General features: G+C 44.1%; 1 protein-coding gene and 1 long non-coding RNA gene across 2 annotated transcripts; both read left to right on the top strand.

Annotated features, from left to right (window-relative positions):
• The first annotated feature begins 302 nt into the window (after nucleotides 1-302).
• Nucleotides 303-26,248, top strand: LOC146712289 (protein NLRC3-like). The gene is made up of 8 exons (XM_085452001.1): nucleotides 303-401; nucleotides 5,175-5,425; nucleotides 5,710-5,769; nucleotides 18,712-20,515; nucleotides 20,592-20,765; nucleotides 21,208-21,375; nucleotides 21,904-21,950; nucleotides 24,252-26,248. Exons 2-8 carry the CDS (start codon nucleotides 5,182-5,184, stop codon nucleotides 24,794-24,796), a joined length of 3,042 nt encoding a protein of 1,013 aa, XP_085308127.1. The 5' UTR covers nucleotides 303-401; nucleotides 5,175-5,181; the 3' UTR covers nucleotides 24,797-26,248.
• Nucleotides 13,810-17,094, top strand: LOC146712290 (uncharacterized). Its single transcript, XR_014919037.1, has 2 exons — nucleotides 13,810-16,514; nucleotides 16,853-17,094. It is a non-coding gene; the product is annotated as an uncharacterized LOC146712290 (long non-coding RNA).
• Nucleotides 26,249-27,816: the final 1,568 nt, after the last annotated feature.

Below are 27,816 nucleotides of genomic sequence, written 5' to 3'. Positions count from 1 at the left end.
CTCTGGAAGAACTTTAAGAGAAGAAGACTGGGAGGTTTTAAGGTTCTGAGTGTACAGATCAACAGATCCAGCTGCATGATGGGAAATGCTCTCTGCAGTACTGATGGACCTCTCCATGACCCCTGTGACCATCCAGGCTTTTCTCCCTCTGTCTGTCAGTGTTTTTAAACCAGTTAACTGTGTGAGTTTCACACTGCAGGAAAACAGATCAAACCAGTTTGTTGAAAGAACTCAACATTCTGGTTTTAGAGGTGGAGCCTGCTGTGCTCGACAGGACGTTCTGAGACTTATTGTGTCAGTGTTTGCCTGTGAGGTGATCCAGCTCAGGTGAAGTGAAGTCTTCAGCTCCACTCTGTGAACTCTTGGATCTGTGAGGAGAACCAGGACTCAGCGTCACTGCTGTAAGTCTCTGATCATTCAGCTTTCATTTGTCGTGGAAAGTGTTTCTGTTCAACAGGCAGCAAACATTTTCTCCTTGTTACTGCTCACTGACATCTCAGACTGCTCACGCTTTATCAGAACCACTGCAGCTGTCAGGCATCAAACGGGTTCTAACAGTTTTCATTTTTCCTTCACTTTGTGAGAGACAAGGAGAATATTAAACTTGTCTTTACTTATGCTCATCTAGCTGAGCTCCTCCCTCTGCTCACACTGACCTCTAGTGGTTATGTGAATATTAAAGAGTAGTGCTGGGACATGTAAAGTTGTAACAGGTGTGGATCTCTCTGCATAGGTTTGTAGCAGAGCTTCATAAGGTCAGCGTCAGTTACACAGAAGCATGAATGTCTGATATTAAATGTCCTGTTATTGCTCTCACACAGTGACCTCTGGTCTTTGGCTGATGATGTCATGTGTATAAAACATATATGTTTACATGATGATCCACATGTTTATGATGCAGTTAAAGCAGATTCTAACCCTACTTTCATTAATATTAATTTATTGTACCTATTGCTGCAGTTGTTAGTCAAAAACACTTTATAATACATGTTACTTTAATATAAGTAGTACAGGGTGGGCCATTTATATGTATACACTGTAATAACATGAGAATGTTTGGTGATATTAAAGTCCTGTTTGTGGCACATTAGTATATGTGAGTAAAGTTACGTTGAAACCAAGCACACCATTGTTTTCTTGTGACATTACCAATAAGTCTGATGTGTCACATGGCCCTCTCCCTATTGAAAAAACAAAAGTTGTATCCAAGATGGCCGACTTCTAAATGGCCACCATGGTCACCGCCCATCTTGAGGAGTTTGCCCCCTCACATATACTAATGTGCCACAAACAGGACTTTAATATCACCAACCATTCCCATGTTGTTACGGTGTATCCATATAAATGGCCCACCCTGTAGTTGGCATTGGATTACAAGATACGATGGGATGTTTTAATTTGATCTGTGTCACTTTATCTTGATGGTAATGTTTTTAGTAATTTTTACCTGATAGTAAATGTAAATTACATTTGAATCAAGCTGCTATTATTATTATTATTATTGTTATTTGTGTGTAATTATTTATAGTTCTGATTTGAATTATATTAATGCATTTTTTGTTTTTGATCTGCTTGTTTTCTGCCTTCCCCATTGTTTCACTTACTTTCAGTTGATGTTTGTATGAGTTACTTGCTGTTGCTTAGGTACTAACCTTTGTTAAACTGTTAGGCTTCTTCCTGTGAGTGTTTCTGCCTGCTGTCTGTCTGTTGTGCCTTTTGTTTGGACATCCTGTTAATCGAGGTGTGTTTTTCTTTAAGATGTCTGCATTTGGGTTAAGATTTTCAGTTTTATTTACCAATCTTTGACTCTGTCCTCAGCACATACCGCTTACTCTGTATTATTTAGAGTATGACTTATGACATGTTTGAATGGCTTGAAGCTTTCGTTTTGATGAAGCATATACAGCGGCTTGCAAAAGTTTTCGGCCCCTTTGAACTTTCCCACATTTTGTCACATTACAGCCACTAACCTAATTGAATTCTATTGGAATTCCAGGTGAAAGACCAACACAAAGTGGTGTACACGTGAGAAGTGGAACGGAAATCATGCATGATTCTCCAAAATTTGAATCTGTTAATCTGGACGTAGCGTTTTGTGGGAGAAACATTTCGTCACTCATCCAGGTGACTTCAGTCTCAGCTGACTGCAGGTTTCCCCAAATCTTATAAACAGTACATTTGCATAATGACTGAAACCAGCCCACTGAAGGAACAATGGGCTCGGATCAGACATGATTCCAAGCATTTTTTTTTTACAAATAAATAGCTGAAAAGTGGGGTATGCGTAATTATTCAGCCCCTTTGGTCTGAGTGCAGTCAGTTGCCCATAGACGTTGCCTGATGAGTGCTAATGACTAAATAGAGAGCACCTGTGTGTAATCTAATGTCAGTACAGTACAGGTCAGGGATAAAGTTATTGAGAAATTTAAAGCAGGCTTAGTCTACAAAAAGATTTCCCAAGCCTTGAACATCCCACGCAGCACTGTTCAAGCCATCATTCAGAAATGGAAGGAGTATGGCACAACTGTAAACCTACCAAGACAAGGCCGTCCTCCTAAACTCACAGACTGAACAAGGAGAGCGCTGATCAGAAATGCAGCCAAGAGGCCCATGGTGACTCTGGACGAGCTGCAGAGATCTACAGCTCAGGTGGGGGAATCTGTCCATAGGACAACTATTAGTCGTGCACTGCACAAAGTTGGCACTTGAAAGTCCAGTTGGAAGAGCGAGGTGAGTAGCTTGAATAAAGCGATATCGATTCATTAAATCCTGAATCGACTTTTAAATATAACTGTGTTTTGCCAGAAACGCCAGATTCTCAGATTAAAGCTCACAAAACCATTTCAACAACAACCAAACAGCAGATGAGAGCAGGCACACGGATTCCACACAAAGACGTAAACACGAACCGACGCATCAGAATCAGCTTTGTCTTTCTCGGCTTTCTCACCCGACGGCCCGCAGATGGACACGCTGTCGGAGCTCAGCGATCCTGATGCGTCCGGTCCGCGCTGTGTTTACGTCTTTTTGCGCTGATTCTGAGCTGCAGGTTTTGTCTCTCCAACCAAAATTCACCGAGCCAGCAGCAAAAGAAGCAGCAAACTGCGCTTCACATTTGATCAATGTCGTCATGAATTCCCTCTGACTTTTGCTGTTTTGCTTCCACCACGATAAAAATCACACTTCATGCACAGCTCTCTGTGTGTACTTCAGGAACAGTTTCAAATCTCTGTTTTCTGCATCATTCATTGGCTTATTACCCACCAGTCTACCGTTGTTTACAGCGCTGTCTTTTTCTTTTTTCACTTAAATGACCTCGGACAAGAAAGCCTAATTTCTGCTGTTCAATACTGAAGAAATTTAAACTTCTTAAAATTATGCAAAATTACAGATTATTGCAGAATATTTTAAGGTTATCTGCAATAAAAAGCCAGACCAGGAAAATCTCCTTCATGTTTTCCTGTGTTTTATTCTCAGTTACTTTCACACAAAGGCATCTGCTGTGATGTTCACAATTCTGATGAAGTCAGTACTGATAAATGATCAGAATTATAATATTTCTGACTGTCTGAGGCTAAGTTGAATCGAATCGGGACTTTGAAAACCGGAATCGAATGGATGATAGAAATCAGTGATGATACCCAGCCCTAGTGAGCAGCCTCGGCACGACAGAGTGGATGTAGCTGTAATAGGAAAAGAACTATTGCTAACTTTTCTGTTAAGTTAAGGCCTGATCCTTCTGAAATTCATAGCCGGTGCTCTGATACAGTGCCATCAATCTTTGAATGCTGCAGTAAATGCACTGCCCAAGTGTCCCCTCTCCCCACTGCCTTTCAGCAGCAGACAGCAGCAAACAGGTCATCAGAGGAGCCAAGATGATGATTAAGTTGAACATTTTCTACAATATTGACAAAGCACTTTAAGCACAAGTTTGTTAGTTAATCATTTAGAAATGAATATTGTCTGTATGGACTGCAACTCCCCCCCCAAAAAAGTGCACATGTAAAACTGTGGTGTTAAGTAATGCGGTTGAAAAATTTGAGTGCTTTTTAACTTTTTAAAGTTAGGCGTACCAGTGCGCCCATGGCAAAAAGTTAGTCTAGAGCCCTGCCTTTATGGAAGAGTGGCAAGAAGAAAGCCATTGTTAACAGAAAACCATAAGAAGTCCCGTTTGCAGTTTGCCACAAGCCATGTGGGGGACACAGCAAACATGTGGAAGAAGCTGCTCTGCTCAGATGAGACCAACATGGAACCTTTTGGCCAAAATGCAAAACGCTTTGTGTGGCAGAAAACACTGCACATCACTCTGAACACACCATCCCCACTGTCAGATATGGTGGTGGCAGCATCATGCTCTGGGGGGGCTTCTCTTCAGCAGGGACAGGGAAGCTGGTCAGAGTTGAGACTTGAGACTGGGGCGGAGGTTCACCTTCCAGCAGGACAACGACCCTGAACATAAAGCCAGGGCAACGATGGGATGGTTTAAAACCAAACATATCCATGTGTTAGAACGGCCCAGTCAAAGTCCAGATCTAAATCCAATCGAGAATCTGTGGCAAGATCTGAAACTGCTGTTCACAAACGCTGCCCATCTAATCTGACTGAGCTGGAGCTGTTTCAAAGAAGAATGGGCAAAGATTCAGTCTGTAGATCTTCAAAGCTGGTAGAGACAGACCCTCAAAGACTGGCAGCTGGAACTGCAGCAAAAGCTGGTTCTACAAAGTATTGACTCAGGGGGCTGAATAATTACGCACACCCCACTTTGCAGTTATTTATTTGTAAAAAATGTTTGGAATCATGTCTGATTTTCATTCCACTTCTCACATGTGCACCACTTTGTGTTGGTCTTTCACCTGGAATTCCACTAAAACTGATTCATGTTTGTGTAATGTGACAAAATGTGGGAAAGTTCAAGGGGGCCGAATACTTTTGCATCCACTGTAGTTAGGGCTGGAATATATTTCATGTGATATGAAATTAATTGCTATCTGTTTGTTAAGAATCTGCTTGTTTTTTGTTGTGGTGTTGGATTGAGTGACACACAGGATTAATAAAGCTAAGGCTTATGCTAATGGGGATTCTGATTAAACAAACACACTGGCTTCTTAAACTTTAAAACTCTCTGACTCTGATCTTTCCAGTTTCTTCAGATTTGTACTCTTGTGTTGTTACAGAGCAAAGATGAAGGAAGGTCTGCAGACCGAGCTTCTGGAAACACTTGGGAATTTGAGCGATAAGGAACTGAAGCTCTTTAAGTGGTATCTACAGAAATCTGAGGCACTGGATGGTTTACCAGCCATCCCAAAGAGTGATCTTCAGACAGCTGATAAACTGGAAATAGTGAATTTGATGATCAATAAATACAAACCTGAAAATGCTTTGGGAGTCGCACAAAAGATTTTGGACAAAGTCAAGACTCGTACAAGTCAGTCAAAGAAATAACATGAAACACTTGGTGTGGTGTACAGATAACATGAGAAATGATTTTCATGAAGTATATTTATAAACTGAATCTCTATTCTATTCTTTTTACACCTTGCTGTTGTGTCTCTATAAAATTTAGCATATCTTGTATCACACACACACACACACACACACACACACACACACACACACACACACACACAGATAAATAAAAATCATGCATGAATCATGAAAAATGAAAACACTTACAAAGACCTGTTCATGATTTCTAATTTCCTCCAACAGATAAACCTTCACACGCTGTGGAGAAACAAGAAAAACCAGTCCATACAGTTTCATCAGAAGGTAAGAGTTTAACAGTCTGAAGTAATGTCACTAAAAGCATTTGATTAATTTCTTCTTATGCTGTTTTTATAGTTTTATTGTTTTACATAGTTTTATTTACTGTTATATTGTTTTTATATTCCCATTTTCTGTGTTGTAAAGCACTTTGTGATTTTTATCTGTGAAAAGCGCTATATAAATAAATTTTACTTACTTACTTACTTACTTACTTACTAAGGTCTCAACACATGAAAGTGACCAATCAGAGCTCTTGTTTCAATCTGGTATTTCTCTGGCTGTTGTAGTATTAGGCTACGTTCACACTGCATGTGAAAGCGCATCAAATCCGATTTTTTTTTTTACCCTATGCGACCCATATCCGATCATGGTGTGACAGTGTGAACGGCACAAATCCAATATCAAATCCAATCTGGGTCACTTTTGTATGTGGTACTGAATCGGATATGTACACAATGTTTTAGAAAGCGACTGCTGTTTGAACTGTCATGTCACATTAAATGTGTCTTTTACGTCACTGACACAAGACAGACGCTAATTATCAGCTCCGGAGAAGCGCCCGAGAAGACATCGTGAACGCTTCCTGGCCCTCCAGTGTAGATGTTAGTGAAACTGTTGGGAAGACAACGTTGGAGAAACGTGAACATTTTCTTTGTACTGCATAATCTGCAGATTCTGACAGAAATCTGCAGCTATCCTTTGAAGCAGCGCTCCTCTAAAACAGCAATAAGGATCATTATTAGGTTATTTACATTATTATGTAAATAACAAAATAACTTAAAGCAAAAACTGGGAAACGTAAAGTCCGAAGTCTTTATATTAAGGGCCATCAGTCAAACAATACTGTTTGCTCTGGGTCTAAACAGAGCGCGTTGTGTGTGATGTCTTCTTTCTTTCTAAGACCTGCAGAGTGAACGTAGCCTTAGTGTAGGCAGTTACACAGTCGATTTAAATGTGAAGCAAACCCCTAAAATTTAACATAGGCAGTTTACAGAAAATCTGCTTAAGATTTAAACACGAAAACACATCAAAATCAACCTTTCTGCTTCAGTAATGAATTGTGCAAAATAATATTTATTAATAAATTAATTTACTAATGATTTTTTTTATTATTTTATTCATTCAGACAGTAGTAGAGTAATTCATTATATGATCATTCAATGTAAAATTAAAAAAGAATAATTATAAAGCAACTATTTATCCATCCATATTATCAATTATTTATCCATCAATGACTACTTCAAATCAAAAATTGATTTTAAAAGAAATATCATTTCGAAAGTCACTTTTAAAATCCACAATAAATTCTCTGCTCCCCCTTCCGGGCAGTCTATCCTTCTAGCTCGGGTCCTCTACCAGAGTCCTGGGAGCTTGAGGGTCCTGCACAGCATCTTAGCTGTTCCTTGGACTGTGCTCTTCTGGACAGATTTTTTCAAATTAATTCAATTTTATTTATATAGCACCAAATGTATTATAGATACTGTTATGACCCGTCTAGGGCCAGGCCATAACATGAGCGAGGCACCCGCTTCCCCCCCAAGACCCAAGCAGCCACGAGAAACAAATCCGTTAGATATGAGGTGATTTATTTACAATGTGAATAAAGAGAACCAAAACGGGAGTGTCAACACTTCAGGGTGAGCCAAGGCCAAAACAATAAACAAAACAAACCTACACAGATCCCGCACCCCTGACCTTACCAAAACAAAGTCAAAAATAAAGACAGAGTCTGACCTCCTTAACTAACTCAAAACAGGAGAAAACGGGTGATCAAAAGAAACGGCAGCTCACCCCTACCCACTCCACTTCCACAACTTTCAAACGTACTGCAGCCAGCGGCTACCACAGGACTACTGCTGGGTCATGAGGAGAAACGCGAGGACCTCCCTCGCTGTAGCACTCAAGCCTCCTTTTAATGGGCGGGTCCTCCAGCTGGATCCAATCACGCCGGGGCAGTATATCCTGGCACAGCTAAATTAACATAGAAAAAACACAACACCTGCACAAACAAACACATGGACATACAAGTTCGTAACAACACAGAGAAAAACCCAACAATCAACGATCTCCAAGTTGTTCCTGGGATCTGCTGGAGCCACTCACCTAGCTCGGGAGTCACCGCACCTAGTGCTCCGATTACCACGGGGACCACCGTTACCTTCACCCTCCACATCCTCTCGAGCTCTTCTCTGAGCCCTTGGTATTTCTCCAGCTTCTCGTGTTCCTTCTTCCTGATATTGCTGTCATTCGGAACCGCTACATCGATCACTACGCCCGTCTTCTTCTGTTTGTCTACCACCACTATGTCCGGTTGGTTAGCCACCACCATTTTGTCCGTCTGTATCTGGAAGTCCCACAGGATCTTAGCTCGGTCATTCTCCACCACCCTTGGGGGCATCTCCCATTTTGACCTCGGGACTTCCAGGTTATACTCGGCACAGATGTTCCTGTACACTATGCCGGCCACTTGGTTATGGCGTTCCATGTATGCCCTGCCTGCTAGCATCTTGCACCCTGCTGTTATGTGCTGGATTGTCTCTGGGGCATCTTTACACAGCCTGCACCTGGGGTCTTGCCTGGCAACCTTCCGATTATAAGGCGAACGGCCAACTCTTGAGCCACGATCGCCCCAAAAGAATATCATCTGCATTCAATGCTATTTTATGGATTGTTCCACCCATTGTTATATCATGCACATCTTGATCCTGCTGAATGGCAGTTCAAGTGCTAGTGCAAAAAAGGAGGAGGGGCAGAGGAAAGTCTTGCCTCGTACCTCTTTGCAGTGGGAAGGCTGGTGATTGTACAACATGTGTAATAAGACAAGCTTCTGGGAGATCATAAATAGTTTTTATCCATCCAATAAAGTCCTAAGCCAAATCTTACTAATATGTAAAAAAGTATGTCCACTCGATTCTGTCACATGCCTTTTCGACATCTAAAGATTTGACATAGGCTTTATAATTTGTCTGATTTGAATGTTGTGTAGTATTTAACAATCGCCTGATATTTGTAGATGAAAATTGGTTTTAAATGAAACCTGTTTGATCAGGGTTTATAGGGTAAGGGCAGAATGCCCTCCAGTCTCGTCACTAATAGCTTAGAGCAGTGGTTTTCAAACTTTTTATGCTAGGCCCCTTTGTTTTACACCAAAATAAACAACCACCTACCCCCTCCCCGCGCCTTCAGGCACAAACACATCCTCCAGCCACTCACATCCCTATTTTGTTTTTAAACGCAACTCCATTGCAGTTTATTTCACACCTCAAACATTTAGTAGACAGACAAACAAACAAATAGAAGTAAACCGCAATAAATTACAGATAGCAAAAAAATAAACTACAAACTCTTTTACGCTACGTCCACACTTACACGGGTATTTTTGAAAATTGAGCTTTTTCCATGCGTTTGGACCTTTCGTCCACATGTAAATGGGGTTTCGAATAACCAAAAAAAGAGATTTTTGAAAACTCCTGTCAGGTTGGAGATTTTTGAAAACTCAGTTTTTGCGTTTAAGTGTGGATGAGGAATACAGAGTTCGTCACCCAACATTAAAAGTATGTGCCTTTTTTCACGTCACGTTATTGTTTACATGAGATGAATTTCTACAATGGCGGATAAAGACAAAATACTGTTAATCTGATTATCTTCAGGTTTTACATGCTTACATACACACACGCAGTTACTGTCACTCCATTAAGAAAGGTAGCGGTGTCATGGTGCAATTATTTTACATGTAGTTGTTTTTTTTCCTGTGTAATAATATTCAGCACTGCTGTGGTGGACCACTAAAGGGCTCCACTCACACCCAGTGTATAGGAAGTGTGTTCCTGTGTTTTGTGGCGCGATATGCCCAGTTGATGTTGGAGACTAATAAAGAAGGAGTGAGAACTGAGAGCTCTGTGTCGTTGATGCTTACCTCCATATTGGTGACCCCTGACTCGAGCATGCAACGGGCCGCAGATAATGCAGACTCCACTATGGACCGGACCGCCGGACCTCCGCCTCCTGTTGCAGCTACGTTCGCTGTGGCGCTGAAACTGCTGGACTTTTGGCTCCATGACCCCCCGTCATGGTTTGTACACGTGGAGGCTCAGTTTGCCCTTCGCGGCATCTCGGCTGACGACACGAAGTATCACCATGTGGTGGCCTCGCTCGACCCACTGGCCACCCGTCGCGCGATGACACTCCTCCGGGACCCACCCGCCCAAGGGAAATACACGCCCTCAAGGAGCTGCTTCTTCGGCGCTATGCCCTCTCCGACGCTGAACGAGCCGAAAAGCTCCTCAACCAGTCAGGCTTGGGTGGCGGTACCGCGCTCGAGCTCATGGAGAACATGCTATCGTTGCTTGGGCCGGATGACGGTGGTTTCCTCTTCACCCACCTCTTCCTCCGCCAACTACCGGCCGCCGTGAGAGCTGTCCTCGCAAACTCCCCGCTTCTTCAGCCAGTGAAGGATTATCGCTCCCTGGCTGAAGAAGCGGATCGCATTCTCCTGGCTAGCCACACTTTCAACGTTCACGCCCTGACTACGGACCCGCCGGCGGCACCTTCCACGCCTCCACCTGCCTCCCCCGGAGCATCCGCCCCCTTGCTGACGACAGGGATTGCTACACGCCGACACTGCGGAAAGAGCATCTGTTTCTACCATCAGCGTTTGGCGACAGAGTGCGTCGCTGCCTGCCGCCTTGCGCTTTCACGGCCCAGGGAAACGGACCCGCCAGCGCGCCGTAGCAGCCGCGACTGCTGGCAATAAAGAAAGCCTGCTCTTCATAGAGGACTCGCTCTCCGGGAGACGTTTTCTCGTGGACTCTGGCTCCCAGAAGAGCCTCCTTCCCCCTACCGCTGCCGACGGGCTAGCAGCGAACTGTGGGCCGCAGCTCATTGCAGCTAATGGCTCTCCCATCAAAACGTTTGGGGAAAGGTTGGTGACTGTTTGTTTTCATGGCCGGGATTTCCAGTGGAACTTTGTTGTTGCTGCTAGCTCTGTACCTATTTTAGCTGCTGATTTTCTGTGTGCTCATGGACTGCTTGTCGATGTTGCTAACAGACGTTTAATCGATGCTCTCTCGTTTTCTTCGTTACCCTGTTTTACTCGGGCCGCCGAGCCCCTGATTCGGGCTAATGTAGTGACCTCCGGGGATGCTTTTCAGCGTTTGCTTTTAGAGTTTCCATCGCTGTCTGTCCCTAATTTCTCTAGCACGGTAACGAAGCATGGGGTAGAGCATAATATTCCCACGGTCGGGCCACCGGTGTTCGCGCGCGCGTGCCGCCTCGACCCCGCGAGACTGTCCGTCGCTCGGGAAGAGTTTGCAGCCATGGAGCGCCTTGGCATTGTACAGCGTTCGAACAGTGCATGGGCCTCTCCGCTTCACATGGTGCCCACATCGGATGGTCGGTGGCGGCCATGCGGAGATTTCCGCCGTTTAAATAATGCCACGGAGAATGACCGTTACCCCATCCCCCACATTCAGGATTTTTCTGCCAATCTCGCCGGAACGTCGATTTTTTCTAAAATTGACTTGGTGCAGGAGTATCTCCAAGTTCCCGTGTGCGCCGAAGACGTTCCTAAAACCGCTGTCATTACCCCCTTCGGCTTGTTCGAGTTTTTACGCATGCCGTTTGGCCTGAAAGGTGCCGCCCAGACCTTTCAGCGGCTGATGGACTCCGTTTTGCGTGGGCTGCCGTTCGTTTTTGTTTATCAGGACGATATATTGGTGGCCAGCTGCTCAGCGAGCCAGCACGAGTCCCATCTGCGCCAGGTTTTCCAGCGTTTGGCAGCGCACGGCCTGATCATCAACCCTTCCAAGTGCCAGTTTGGGTTGCCTGTTCAGGATTTCCTTGGGCACCGGATTTCCGCTGAAGGTGTGGTTCCGTTGCCCGACAGAGTCCAGGCCGTTTCGGCTTTTTTGCGTCCCACGTCGGTTAAAGCGTTGCAAGAGTTCTTGGGGATGATAAACCTTTACAACCGCTTTCTCCCCAGAGCTGCTCACCTGCTACAGCCACTCGATGCTGCCTTAAAGGGTAAAACGGCCAAAGATCCGGTTGACTGGCTGCCGGAACGCGTCCATGCATTTTCCGCAGCCAAGTCTGCACTGGCTGACGCCACCCTGCTGGCCCACCCACTTCCGTCGGCAGAGATCGCGTTGACCACCAACGCGTCCGACGTGGCAGTGGGTGGGGTGTTGGAACAGCGGGTTTTGGGTCTCTGGCAACCGCTCGCCTTTTTCAGTCGTACGCTCCGGGATGCTGAACGCAAGTACAGTGTTTTTGACAGGGAGTTGCTGGCCCTGCACCTCGCCACACGACATTTTCGTTTTTTCCTCGAGGGTCGCAACTTTACTGCGTACGTTGACCACAAACCTTTGACGTTTGCGATGTCCAAGGTCTCTGACCCATGGAGCGCACGCCAGCAGCGCCAGTTGGCGGCCATTTCAGAGTTTACCACAGACATTCAGCATGTGGCTGATAAGTCCAATCACGTCGCTGACTGTCTCTCACGTGTGTTGGTTTCTCCGGTGTATGTCGGCGTCGACTACGCTGCCATGGCCGCCGAGCAACGTCCTTGCCCTTCAGTCAACAAAAACGGGTCTCGTCCTGGAGGACACCCCGGTGTGGGACGGCGGTCCGCATCATCTTTGCGACGTTTCCACTGTTCGCCCCCGCCCGGTGGTTCCCCTTTCGTCGCGTCATCGTGTTTTTGACTCGGTGCATGCCCTCTCTCCTCCCGGCGTCCGGGCCTCGGTCAAGCTGGTCAGCGCCAGGTTTGTTTGGCCGGGCATTCGCAAGGCGGTGAAAGAATGGGTGGCGGTTTGTATCCCATGTCAACGCTCGAAAATCCACCGGCACACACAGGCACCCCTCGAACCTTTCCGTGTCCCGGGTAGGCGTTTTGATCACGTTCATGTGGACCTGGTTGTTCCCTTGCCGCAGTCACAGGGTTTCACGCACCTTTTGACTGTGGTGGACCGCACGACCAGGTGGCCGGAGGCGGTACCCCTGGTGTCCACGACGGCGGTGACGGTGGCTAGGGCATTTTTGTCAACGTGGGTTTCACGTTTCGGTCCCCCTGCTGACATTACCTCGGACAGGGGCCCCCAGTTTGTTTCTGAGCTTTGGTCGGCTATGGCTGACGGCCTGGGGGTCAAGGTCCACCGCACCACAGCATACCACCCGCAAGCTAATGGGATGTGCGAACGGTTTCACCGGTCACTTAAGGCCGCGCTCCGGGCTTCCTTAACAAGTGGCGACTGGGTCGATCGTCTTCCGTGGGTTTTGCTGGGATTGCGTAGCGCGGTTAAAGAAGACCTCGGGGTTTCCCCGGCTGAACTGGTCCTCGGCCAGCCTCTCCGGGTCCCCGGGGAATTCTTACCTGAGAGCCCTCCCCCATGTTTCGATACCTCTTTGTTGCCTTTTCGCCCCCCAAGAGACTCATTTCCTGTTCCTGGTCCTGTGCACCACTGCCTGCCTGACACTTTTGTTCCGAGTTCGTTGGACTCTGCTCGTTTCGTTTTCGTCAGGCACGATGCCCATAGGACTCCGCTGCGTCCACCATATGACGGGCCATACAGGGTTCTTAAACCAGGCAACAAACATTTCATTTTGGACTTTGGCGGTCGGCAGGAGGTTGTCTCTGTTGACAAACTTAAGCCTTCACATGTTATGCAGGAGGATCAGGTGGTCCCGGCCCAGGCCCCTCGCTGCGGCCGCCCACCTGCCACTGGGCTGATGGATTCTGTTTTTTCCCCCAGGAGCGACCCAAAATCAACGGAGTCCGAGTCGTCTGCAGCTTTTTCTGACCGCCAGTGCCAGCCTCGCTCCCGGGCTGGGTTGCCCTCTGTCAGTTCCCCACCCCCCCGGTTCAGCCGTTCCGGCCGTTTGCTTAAGCCCCGGGTCCTGGACTAGTTCTGCTGTGTGTTCGGGGGGGGGGGGGGGGGGCACTAGAGGGCTCCACTCACACCCAGTGTATAGGAAGTGTGTTCCTGTGTTTTGTGGCGCGATATGCCCAGTTGATGTTGGAGACTAATAAAGAAGGAGTGAGAGCTGAGAGCTCTGTGTCGTTGATGCTTACCTCCACACTGCTATCAATACATTTTTCTAAAAAATGCCTCTCTGTGCAAAATGGGTTCAAAAACAAACAACTGTGGGATGTCGTTTGTCCGTGATTTGGACAGGTGGAACAAATTACAGCAGGATCAGCCTGATATTATTTGTATCCCACTGTAACTTTACTGTATAACATCTCCAAAATGCCAGGAGTAGTAAATAGTCATTACAAGAAGTGTTTGTGAACTAAACATCAAGAATGTGGGATACTGTTTGTCCATGATTTGTACAGCACACAGCAAATTGTGATGAATAAGGATAGCCACTCCTCTAGTTTTTCTTTTGCAAGATGAGTAGAGAACTTGACCAACTCAACTTCTCTTTAGTTGTGTGTGTTACAAATATAAATGTTACAAATCATTTAGAGGGGTTTCTGACAATAAAGCAATTTGGGGGTTTTTCTTTTTTCAATGGTGAAAGAGTTTTTTGTCTTTTTACTGTCACGGCTCATGTGGCAAGTGGAATTTTAATAAAAGACCCAAGATGCGGGCAGCTTCCGAAGTGAGTGAACCTTCATTTTGACAGTGACAATACAAATATAGCAGGGGAGAAGTCATGTCCAGAACGCAAGAAGAACTAAACTGGGAAAACTAACAGAAACAGACCTGAAAGAGAGTTGCAGGGAGACTTAGGGAAATGATGCAGGGAACCAATGCACACAGGTTGACGGAGGGCAATAACGCAGGCAAACCAGCAACAGGCAGGAGACACACAGGGCTTAAATACTCACAGGGGTAATCATGGGAGGGGAGACAGGAGGAGAACACACCTGGGAGAAATCAGAGCTGACGAGATACAGATGTAAAGCTGAGAACACTCACATGAGACAGACCTTCAGACTAAAACAGGAAACTCACAACAGACACAGAGAGAGATACAAAGGGTAGAGACACTGGAGGGAATCCAATAAACTAAACTAAACAACCTAGGAACTGTGGAATAAATCATGAACTAAGAAAATACATAAACAAGAAAACTAAGAACGCTGGGTTGTTTTGACCCAGGGCCACGACATTTACAGCATTATGCAGCCCTTTAGCATTTAAGAAAATTACTTTAAGGTCCGTTATATCAACATAAAACATTTTTTATAACATGCTGTGTAAAACATCATTTCTGGGGTTCACAACTACACAAGGGCATATATATATATTTCCATAAGAGAGAATGTAGGTGAGTTTACCTATGAAGCGTCTTGAGGCGACTTTTGTTGTGATTTGGCACTATATAAATAAAATTGAATTGAATTGAAGTTTAGTTAAATTATGAAAACAAAAAACAAAGAGAAAGAAAAGAAAAAAATAGGCAACAAAAACAAAAACCTTACATAACAAGAAAAAAAGAAAACAAAAGCAACTCCTAATAACCCCTTACCCATATGGAAAATAAATAGAAAAACCTTATCAAAGACTTGCATAAGATTTGGCTTACCTCATATAGTAAATCATATAAGGCTTATATGATTTACTCATGAAAGTGGCCACTTTCTCATTACTTTCATATATTGTGTCATGGCTCACTGTGTGGCAGGCAGGATGAGGACCCAAAATGCAAACTCACGGACTCAGGGGATAAACTCAAAATCACAGCTTTAATGCTGGAAGGCAGATCACAGGAAATACAAAACTTAAACTGGGAACAATAAACTAACACTCGGAGAGAGACACAGGGAAATCCACGCAGCATGAGGGAGAACGCGACACAGAACTGAGGGAGACGCAGACAGAAATACACCGAGGGTTAACGAGGGAAGTGGGAGCACATGGGGAACACAGGTGACACTGATAATCATAACGAGACAGGGCGGGGTGAACATAACATGACGTATACAGGTGCGGGAGTCCCAAAGTAAAACAGGAAGTACACGGGGGTTCAGACAGGAGGGGAGAGAGAGCACAGGGAGAACATAGACATAACGGGCAGGGGAAACATGGAATAAACACAACGAGAGACGAGGGCTGATAAATACACAGGGGGGCACACAGGGGGTAAGAGTCACGAAGGGAAAACACTTAGGGAACACCACAACAGGACACCTCAGAAAACATGGCCTAAATAAGGAACGAAATACAAAAGATACAAGAAACTAAGAATACTGGGCCAACATGGCCCAGGACCATGACATATTGTTTTAGTAAGTATCCAAAACATACAAGTTTCATTTATATAATTTTTCAAGGGATCTTATATCTGTCACGATCCTGGGTCTTATGACCCAGTGTTTTGAGTTTTAGTTCTTTTGATGTTCATATGTTTAAGCTTTTTAGGTTTCCTATATTCATTTGCTTACTTGTGTTTTCAACCCCTGTGAAGTCTCCCTTGCCCTTCGTGTGTTTCATGTCTGTTGTCTTATGTTGTCATGTCTGCCTCTCGTTCCCAGTTTTATTTTGAAGAGATCTGGTGTTTTTATATTATGGATTATGTTTTGAGTCCTTTGTTGTACCGTTTCTTGTTTCCCTAGATTTCAGTTATGGTTATCATAGGTTCAGTTCTTTGGCTTTGTCATATGGCTTCCCTGTGTTCCATGTTATGTCCACTGTGATGTTTTTGTACCATGTTTCAGGCTCCTATATTCTGTCTCCCCAGTTGCTGTTAAGTTTGCATGTTTAGAATTCAGTCAGTGTGTTTCCTGTTTTACTTTGAAGGTAAATGGCCTGCATTTGTATAGCGCTTTTCTAGTCCATAGGACCCCAAAGCGCTTTACACTACATTCAGTCATCCACCCATTCACACACACATTCACACACTGGCGATAGCAAGCTACATTGTAGCCACAGCTGCCCTGGGGCGCACTGACAGAGGCGAGGCTGCCGGACACAGGCGCCACCGGGCCCTCTGACCACCACCAGTAGGCAAACACGGGGTTAGTATCTTGCCCAAGGATATTTGGCATGCAGCCAGGGTGCAGCCTGGGATCGAACCACCGACCTTCTGATTAGTGGCTGACCTGCTCTGCCACCTGAGCTACAGCCACTCACATGAGGTCCATGCCTCATGTGAGTGTTTCTAGTTTTGCTTCCCTTGTCTCGTCCAGCCTGATTACTCCCAGCTGTGCTCTCCTTCTGTGTCTCATTCTCTCGTTACCCCTCTGTGTATTTAAGCCCTATGTTTCTCTTTGTCAGTGTCGTAGTCTCCCTCATGGCTGTGTTTCCGTTTATCCATGCCCCAGTTTAGTTTTGTTATATTTTTGTGCCATTCTGCAATAAAGCAGCTTTTTGAGTTTTATTCCTGTGTAGTGAGTTTTGCATTTGGGTCCTTCTCTTGCCTGTACACAGCCGAAACATGACAATATCGGTTTTCACTCTTGTATGCTTTTCATACAAGTTTCACACAAGACAGATACAAACTTTATAAGATTTATATATATATTTTCCATATTGGTACCCTCCCCAAATAGGCCGATGCTACAATCAATAGGAAAGGGAAAAAAACTGGGTCTTGTGAAACCGAGCTAGAGTCACTGACAGGTAAAAAGAGAAGAAAAAGAAACCCTAAAGAACAAAAATTCCCCTCCATACTCCCTTCTGCCAGAGGAAAAAAAGCCAACCTCAATATTGAAATGTATATCTAACTTTAACTCATTTTATGTGCGATTGTGGCTCAAGAGTTGGGAGTTCGCCTTGTAATCGGAAGGTTGCCGGTTCGAGCCCTGGACAGTCTCGGAAGTTGTGTGTCTTGTGCAAGACACTTCACCCGTTGACTACTGGTGGTGGTCAGAGGGCCCGGTGGCGCCAGTGTCCTCGCCTCTTTCAGTGCGCCCCATGGTGACTGTGGCTACAACGTAGCTTGCCATCACCAGTGTGTGGATAACTGGATGTGTAAAGTGCTTTGGGATCCTTAGGACTAGGAGAGCGCTATACAAATACAAGCCATTTACCATTTAAGTGCATAGTAATTGCAAAAAAGCAATTACCTACAAAAAAATTGAAAATTGTTTTTATTTTTTTAACATATATTTGTAGTTAGAGAAATTTAAGAGGTTTATTCCTCAAAACTGTAAGTACAAAAAAGTTGCACAAATTGTTTTCCCATCACAGGCAATTTATTTTGAGTGTCTTTATAGTTTTATTTTTGAAATACACCAATTTTTATGCACTGCAGGAAAAACGAAAATAAATACTACAATGCAAATTTGCGAAAAAAGCAGCATATGCATCAAAATAAACTATTTCCAGCAGTGCAATATGAGTCCTCAGCATCCCAGAAACGATACAGAAAGTCATAAAGTCAAACATAACTTTTAAAAACACCAGTATAGGCTTATAAGGCCCTGATGGTAAAAAACTACATTTCCGCAAAATGATGTTACTTCCTGTTTCGGGCAGGTCATGGCGGACATGCGATAGTTCACGATGATGGACATAGGAAGTGTTACGAACAGCTGATCGGATCGGCAAAGCGTGTTTCTGGAATATTATGTTTTTGTTGTTGCAAAGTGGTTTTTATGCAATTTTTTCAAAGCTATATATGGGAGGTAATCGTGACCTAGGAGTCGCTGATGGCATAAGATGGAAGTACAACTCCTCCGGTTTCATATGCAAAAAAAAGTTATTGCGCTAGCTTACGGGGTTGCAGTTCTACCGGGATTTAAAAATAGTTACGCAAAACGGAGCGCTCCGGCCAGCTTTAAAGGGTTAACAGGGCCGTTGACCCATTATTAATCATTTGCCTCACCACATGACCCAAAGTGCGAAAAAGGGTTTGGGTCATCATCAACAGATGTTTTGGGTGAAATCTTTGGGAGGCATTGCCTCACCCTGTCATGTGACCATCGTCATTAGTGAGGCGAGTTACTGAAGTAACATTGTCATACTCACTAGGTTTGCTTTTGCCCCCCCCAAGAGTGTCTTTTACGGTGTCATCGGTGTCTAAAGCGTAAGCTCAGAGAGAAGTTCCAAATTGCCTTGGAGGGAAGTGTCAGAGCTGAAAATCCAACCCAAGTCCCACTGAATCAGATCTACACAGAGCTCTACATCACAGAGGGAGGGACTGCAGAGGTCAATGATGAACATGAGGTCGGACAGATTGAAACAGCATCCAGGAAATCACACAGACCAGAAACAACAATCAGACAAGAAGACATCTTTAAAGGCTCACCACAAAGAATTAAACAAATCAGAACAGTGCTGACAATGGGAGTGGCTGGCATTGGGAAAACAGTCTTAACACAGAAATACAGCCTGGACTGGGCTGAAGACAAAGCCAACCAGGACATCAAGTTCATATTTCCATTCACTTTCAGAGAGCTGAATGTGCTGAAAGAGGAAAAGTTCAGCTTGGTGGAACTTGTTCATCACTTCTTTACTGAAACCAAAGAAGCAGGAATCTGCAGCTTTGAAGATTTCCAGGTTGTGTTCATCTTTGATGGTCTGGATGAGTGTCGACTTCCTCTGGACTTCCAGAAAACTAAAAACCTAATTGACCCTAGAGAGTCCACCTCAGTGGATGCGCTGCTGATAAACCTCATCAGGGGGAAACTGCTTCCCTCTGCTCGCCTCTGGATAACCACACGACCTGCAGCAGCCAATCAGATCCCTCCTGACTGTGTTGACATGGTGACAAAGGTCAGAGGGTTCACTGACCCACAGAAGGAGGAGTACTTCAGGAAGAGATTCAGAGATGAGGAGCAGGCCAGCAGGATCATCTCCCACATGAAGACATCACGAAGCCTCCACATCATGTGCCACATCCCAGTCTTCTGCTGGATCACTGCTACAGTTCTGGAGGATGTGCTGGAAACCAGAGAGGGAGGACAGCTGCCCAAGACCCTGACTGAGATGTACATCCCCTTCCTGGTGGTTCAGGCCAAAGTGAAGAAGGTCAAATATGATGGAGGAGCTGAGACAGATCCACACTGGAGTCCAGAGAGCAGGAAGATGATGGAGTCTCTGGGAAAACTGGCTTTTGATCAGCTGCAGAAAGGAAACCTGATCTTCTATGAATCAGACCTGACAGAGTGTGGCATCGATATTCGAGCAGCCTCAGTGTACTCAGGAGTGTTCACACAGATCTTTAAAGAGGAGAGAGGACTGTACCAGGACAAGGTGTTCTGCTTCATCCATCTGAGTGTTCAGGAGTTTCTGGCTGCTCTTCATGTCCATCTGACCTTCATCAACTCTCGACTCAATCTGATGCAAGAACAACAAACAACACCCATTAAGTGTGATACCAGAGAAGAACTAGAAGAGACACTTGTCACCCAGAGTGCTGTGGACAAGGCCTTACAGAGTCCAAATGGACACCTGGACTTGTTCCTCCGCTTCCTCCTGGGTCTTTCACTGCAGAGTAATCAGACTCTCCTACGAGGTCTGCTGACACAGACAGGAAGTATCTCACAGACCAACCAGGAAACAGCCCAGTACATCAAGGAGAAGCTCAATGACAATCTGTCTGCAGAGAAGAGCATCAATCTGATCCACTGTCTGAATGAACTGAATGATCGTTCTCTAGTGGAGGAGATCCAACAGTCCCTGAGATCAGGAAGCCTCTCCACAGATAAACTGTCTCCTGCTCAGTGGTCAGCTCTGGTCTTCATCTTACTGTCATCAGAAAAAGATCTGGATGTGTTTAAACTGAAGAAATACTCTGCTTCAGAGGAGGCTCTTCTGAGGCTGCTGCCAGTGGTCAAAGCCTCAAACAAGGCTCTGTAAGTACACTGATAGCTGGACTTTTACATTATTCAAATTATTTCTAGATTTATAAATGTATTATTGTCTCTTCAGACTGAGTGACTGTAACCTCACAGAGAGAAGCTGTGAAGCTCTTTCCTCAGTTCTCAGCTGCCACACCTGTAGTTTGCAAAAATTGGACCTGAGCAACAATGATCTGCAAGATTCAGGAATTACTCTTCTGTCTGTTGGACTGGAGAGTCCACATTGCAAACTGGAAACTCTCAGGTATGGTATATATATATATATATATATATATATATATATATATATATATATATATATGTATGTGTGTGTGTGTGTGTGTGTGTGTGTGTGTGTGTATATGTATATGTATATGTATATAGATAAATAGATAGATGGCTTTTGTTTCATTTTTTACATTGGAGCTGACGAATATTTTTGACTAAGGAAGAAAATATGAAACACGGTTTGGTCCTTTATTGCATCTTTAGTGTGTTAACATATTATGTTTAGTGAAATGTGAAGCCATTTCAGCTAATCTACCACAGTTGTACTATATAGGTTATATTTTGGTAACTGTTTATATTTCATCAGATTTAAAATGCAGGTCTATGTCCATTTAATAAAATCTATGTTACTTGTGTGCAGCTTCATTGTGGATGTTTAACTATTACATTTCTTTCTCTTATTCAATAACTTTTCTAAGGCTGAGTGGCTGTAACCTCTCGGAGAGAAGCTGTGGAGCTCTGATCAGAGTTATTCAATCAACTAATCTCAGGGAGATGGATCTGGGTAACAATAACCTGCAGGATTCAGGAGAAATTCTACTGTCAGCTGCATTGAAGAGTCCACGCTGTAAACTGGAGTCTCTTAGGTTAAGATCAATCAGACTATATCAAATTAACATATTTTAAACAGGGAGAAAGATCAAATCTTTATCTGTCTTTATACTTTGGCCAAAAATTTGTTGGACAGACATCAAACCTCAAACATGCTTGAAATGTCAAGGGTCAAGACTTTAACAAAATTATAGCATTAACATTTGAGAATGAGAATTTTTGAAAAGCAGGAGAATATTAAAAAAAATACAGGAAAGTAGCTGATACCTCAGCTACACATAGAAATCCAGTCTGACTGAGTTTAAATAAAGACATTTACAATAGATGTGTTATCATTTTAAAGTCCTCAGATAATGGCTCACTTTACAATCATAAATGATCTCTTCAGTCAAGTTTGAGAGTGGAAACCCCCACTGAGCACTGAAAACCAATGCTAATAACAAGCATCCATGGATGAAAAAGCTGACGAAAAGCTTATTAGTAAAATGTTTTAGATTTAGTAACTCAACCCTCTGTCTTTCAATTCATTTTGTGCTTACATCCTTCCCCTCAATTCATTTTAGATTTGATCCTGGTGGAGTCCGATGGCTGAGGAAAGGTCTGATAAAGTGTAAGTATATTTAAATAAACAGTTTCTAAAACTCCCAAAAGGTTGATTCTATTCATCTGGATGTGGCATTTTCCGTGGGAGAAACGTCTTGTCACTCATCCAAGTGACTTCTTCAGTCTCAGCTGACTGCAGGTTTTCCCAATCTTATAAACAGGACATTTGCATAATGACTGAAACCAGCCCACTGAAGGAAAAAGGGCGACCATGGCTCAGGGGGTTGGGAATCTCATCTGTAACCGAAAGGTTGCCGGTTCGATCCCACTGCTCCCTCTGTCCCGGCCGTTGTGTTCTTGGGCAAGACACTTTACCCTGCCGCCTACTGGTGTTGGCCAGAGGGGCCGATGGCGTGATATGGCAGCCTCGCTTCTGCCAGTCTGCCCCAGGGCAGCTGTGGCTACAACTATGGTTTGCCTGCACCAGTGTGTGAATGTGAGAGTAAAGAACTTTGGGTGCCTAGAAATGCAATCCATTATTATTATAACAATGGGCTAGGAGCTCAGTGCTTGATCATTAATATGCAACTTGTCATGACCATTGATCAACAACCACTTATCAAAGCCCACTGATCAAAGCCCTCTGATCAATGGCCATGAGTCCCATTCACAGAGAGTTGGGGAATGGCTGCAATCACAGCATTGTAAGATGGTGACAGATGGACCCTTAGGCCCCCTCCTTGATTCAGAGATGGTCTTTCCCCTTTGACGTAAATGGCCTCCTTGACTTCGCGCTCAAACCAGCGCTCCTCCCTGTCCAGGATGTTACATCCTCATCATTGATAGAGCGTCCACTGGCCTGTAGGTGTAAATAGACTGCAGAGTCTTGGCCTGACAAGGTAGCTCTTCTGTGTTGTGCCATCCTCTTCGCCAAAGGTTGTTTGGTTTCCCTGATGTATAAATCGCTCAAACATAAAGAGACACTAAATCTCTTGTTAAAAACTTCCAAAAACTCTCTGGAGATGTTCTGAACGGATACATGAACCTCATCAACTATCCCACCTCAACAAATCTATGTGACTACGTGAGTCCAAATATGGTTAAACAAAAAGTCAATTTGGTGATTCAAATCCTAATTTCTTTCATCACCAAAATCAATCATTAACATGGATGGCTACCACTTTCTCTGCACCTCCGGAAGTCCACTATCAACTCCTTTGTCTTTGCGACGTTGAGGGTGAGATGGTTGTCTTGACACCAGTGGGTCAGGGCGCTGACCTCCTCCCTGTAAGCTGTCTCATCACTGTGGCCCCCACCTAGTCGTAAAAACTAGGTAACTCCTAGCGAGCCTGACTTATGGCCTTGGCTGCTCCCTATTTTGTCTGCCTTCATCAACGGTGGGAGAGAAGCTCCTGTGCTCTCTGTGTCCTCTACTATCAGAACAGCAAGGCCCTGACTCTCTGAAAACAGTATTTCCTATAACTCAGCAGTATAATGCATCATAAAACAATATCATTCATTCACAATAAATCAGCAGTCTAATGTAATACAAATCAGTTTAATACCTTTAATAGTTATCACCTTCTTCTAATTCAGGAGAATAATGCAAACTAAAACTACATAATTCACAATCATTAATCAGGGGTATAACATGGCATAAGATAATATTATAATCCCACAGCCATTCCCCAACAGAGAGTTGGGGAATGGCTGCAATCACAGCATTGTAAGATGGTGACAGATGTACCCTTAGGCCCCCTCCTCGATTCAGAGATGGTCTTTCCCCTTTCATGTAAATGGCCTCTTTGACTTCGCGCTCAAACCAGCGTTCCTCCCTGTCCAGGATGTTACATCCTCATCATTGAAAGAGTGTCCACTGGCCTGTAGGTGTGAATAGACTGCAGAGTCCTGGCCTGACGAGGTAGCTCTTCTGTGTTGTGCTATCCTCTTCGCTAAAAGTTGTTTGGTTTCCCCGATGTAAAAATCCTAGCAATTCTCCTGCACTTAACCGCGTACACTATGTTACTCTGTTTGTTTCAGTGGGCTGGTTTCAGTCATTATGCAAATGTACTGTTTATAAGATTGAAACCTGCAGTCAGCTGAGACTGAAGAAGCCACTTGTATGAGTGACGAAACGTTTCTCCCACAAAACGCTACGTCCAGATGAACAGATTCAACTTTTGTAGATTTACTTTCCTGGATGATTGAGCGTGCATCTAGCCTTTTGGATTTAATTCTTTTTGATACACCCTGTATTTGGACTGTGTATTTTCTACTATAACTTTGTTTCATTGTTATTTCATGAATGATTGTTTGTTAATATAAATGAACATTTTTATGCTTTCATTTTGTTTGTTCTCTCTATCAGATTCCTGTCCACTCACTATTGATTCAGACACAGTACACAGTAGGATCAGGCTGTCTGACAACAACAATGAGGCTATGTATGTTATGGAGGATCAGTCATATCCTGATCATCCAGACAGATTTGACCGATATCCTCAGCTGCTGTGTAGAAATGGTCTGACTGGTCGCTGTTACTGGGAGGTCGAGTGGAAAGGAAGGGTTCATATATCATTGAGTAACAGAAGCATCGGAAGGAAAGGAGGCAGTGACGACTGTGTATTTGGAGAAAATCAACAGTCCTGGAGTCTTTTCTACTATGATGGTGGTTACTCAGTCTGTCACAGAAAAGAAGAAACATCCATCACCACCACCATCCTCTCCTCCTCCACTGCCTCTAACAGAGTAGCAGTGTATGTGGACTGTCCTGCTGGCACTCTGTCCTTCAACAGAGTCTCCTCTGACACTCTGATCCACCTCCACACCTTCAACACCACATTCACTGAAACTCTTTATCCTGGTTTTGGACTCTGGTCTCCTGGTTCCTCAGTGTCTCTATGTTCTCTATAGGCGTAAGAAGGTCTCCTTGGTCAGAGAAATCATCATTTTTATTCGTTCTGCCTTCAAAATATGTTGGGAACATATACTGTCTTTTCACAGTGGTTAGAGTGTACAGGGTAGCTATTCAGAGAAGACAGAACATGGAGGCTGTGGAGATTAGGAAATTATTTTACTGTTACTATTCATAACCATTATCATTACTATTGCATTACTTATCATTTATCATTATCATTTCATCGAAGCATTTATTGAAGCTGTTGATGTTACATTAAAGTCTGTATTTCAGCTGTTAGCTTAATTAGATAACAATCTTTCATTGCAGGTGCAACTGTAATCATGTTATACACATTGCATTTTTGTGCTAATTAAAGAGTTGAAGCTCGGTCAGTTAATTGATGATGGTCTGAAGCTTCGGGCAGCGCGACGTCTGGCCGATCTATTGAGTAATTTAAGGTGACCCAACCTATGAGAGGATTGCATACATGCTTACAATACACTACATATAACCTGTAAACAGAATAGAGGCCTGTGTGCACTCAGCAGCCTGCTGCATTGGAGTTTTCCTGGTAACAGATGACTCAGAATAAGTCAGGAAGTATGCTTCTAAAATGTCTTTGTTTGTCGAGTGAGGTCATGCACTGAGGTCAGCATTTCTTTTAAGCAAAAAAAAAAAAAAATGTGTTCATGTTCAAACACATTCTGGTATCTGAATCTACACACCAGGTGCAGTTCAGTCAAGCTGACGGTTGCATGTAGGCCAAAAAGAGCCTCATGATATTTGACTGTCAGTACATCAAGGGTTAAATCCAAGAAGCCGAAAGCTGTAATACATGTGGGTGCATTCAATTCAACTGTACACTCCTCTGCTGCTCATTCAGGTGTGGCAGACACTGATAGGACTGATAGAGCAGAATAGGAACTGAGCTGGGGGTTTTTTCACTTTAGACAAAGTAAATCTGACACCTTTGAAATCCCTGAAATATGAATAAAACAGTTTCTAAGTCAAAGTCCTGATATGCATTAATCTTTGTTGGTAATCACTAGGGATGGGTATCGTTTAGGTTTTATCCGATACCGGTGCCAAATCGGTACTTTTGAAACGGTGCCGGTGCTTAAACGATGCTCAAACCGGTGCTTAAAGAACGGAGAACACAAAATTGGTCCAAAAACCTCTCATGTTCAGCTGTTTTTTGTAAAAGGATAACAATGTTAGCCTTTTCTGCAGCTATGGGGCATATATGGTATCACTCTTGGCTGGAAGCAGTGCTTAAACAATGGAAAAAACACAAACTTTGTCCAAAAACCTCTCATGTTTAACTGTTTTCCACTTTTTCTTTGGTCATTTTAGCCTTTTTGGCCAGGGTGAAGGGAGTATCTGCCATCAAACAAGAAGACAGCCGCATGTAGCTATGATGATGTTTGCTAGTTCACCTTACATGCATTAATGTAATAACGTGGTTAGCCTACTCAACAATTACACACGAACAACATTAAGCTACTCATGCAGAGAAGAACGGCTGCTGCTGCATCATCATCATCATCATTTCTGCTACACTGGCAGGGCTACGGGCCAGGACTCTCCTCTTCGTGTTTTTGGGGGATGTTGCATAACAGGCAACCCACCCGCAGTAGATTTGCTCGGTGTTACGTCTGGCAGCAAGCTATCAAATACGGTGCATTTCTGGGCTTTTAAAAAAACGCTATGCGTTGCGAGGTGTTTCATCGGATTCTTGGTGTTACCTCCTTTGACAGTATCACAGTATCAGCTTAAAGCACTTGTTGCTGCTGAGTTTGCATCTTTTGCTGTGAAGTACAGCCAGACTTTTGACCGCTTCGCCTTTTTTTTAATCTGTAGCTCTGCTCTAACAAAACGTACGTACCTGGACCTGCCTACTATCCTCGGAAACGTAAAATGATTGGCTAGAAGTGTATCACAGATCAGGGAAAAAAAGCACCGAAATAAAGCACCGAAATGTGCGCTGCTTTTCGGTCTGGTTACTACCGTTTATGTCAGAACCGGTGCCATCATGGCACCGGACACCGGTACCCATCCCTAGTAATCACTGGTATTGTTACACCAGTGGTAACAGGAGTGCTGCTGGCTGAAACTATGCTGTAGGCAGGTACCTGTTTGTCTAGTCTGAAAACTTCCGTGGAAGACTAAAAACAGGAAACATCATCACATCAATCATCGTCACACAAAGCAGTTTTGTGAGATAAAAGATGAATGGTAAAGATAATGACTTTAGTGAGCAGACCAGGATCAACCTGTTCAGACTTGATTGTGTTTGACTGTCTCATTTTATACCTTTACCTCTATGGCCTCATTTCATTATTTGCACTTTTTATTCAAACTTGTTGACCAGTTCGAGTAAAGAGACTGATCAATATCAATAGTTAAAATTTAAAGGATAAGAAAATCAGTGAAGAATATCAAAACAAGAAACATAAATATTCATTTTAATAATTCTGGATACCATAAGAAGATGGTGCCGGGTGTCATGGCACGCCATCTCTCAGTTCTGCAATATTTATGTTTTGTGTTCTTAGTGGTGTCCCTGCTAGTTTTAAAAACCCACTGTTTGTTGGCGTATGAGCGACAGACGCTGCTTAACCGTGACTCACTGCTGAAGTTTCCCAGCGTTAGTGAGCGATGTGGAGGACTCCCGCCGCCTCTGGCGTCGGTACTGGGGGAACGGCATCGCCGTGATCCCCCCTGGAATCCTTCGAAACGGAAGCGCTGGAGAAGTGGACAAATGCACGGAACGCGCTCTGGGAAGCATGTTTGGGTCAGAACTCGGATGCAATGGGTCCTTACCATCGGTGACCGTGGCTGTTTAGGACTTTATTTTGGCCTCAAACAGCGCTGCCTTCTTCCTGTTTACCCTACATCATCGGAGCACGCTCACCCGAGGCTGCTTTATTGGTCGCCATGCCGACGGGATATGAGGGGAGGTGGAGCAAATATAAACAACCTACAAATACTGCCTGCTACCACGGATGGACAGAGAGTTAACTTAGCTCTCTTA

Source organism: Copadichromis virginalis, linkage group LG3 (assembly GCF_057382275.1).
Source record: "Copadichromis virginalis isolate Kocher_CV1m ecotype Utaka linkage group LG3, C_Virginalis_male_GT1.1, whole genome shotgun sequence".
NCBI classification, from domain to species: domain Eukaryota; kingdom Metazoa; phylum Chordata; class Actinopteri; order Cichliformes; family Cichlidae; genus Copadichromis; species Copadichromis virginalis.
The sequence above is the reverse complement of the archived record's forward strand: the minus strand, read 5'-3'. Positions and strand labels throughout refer to the sequence as shown.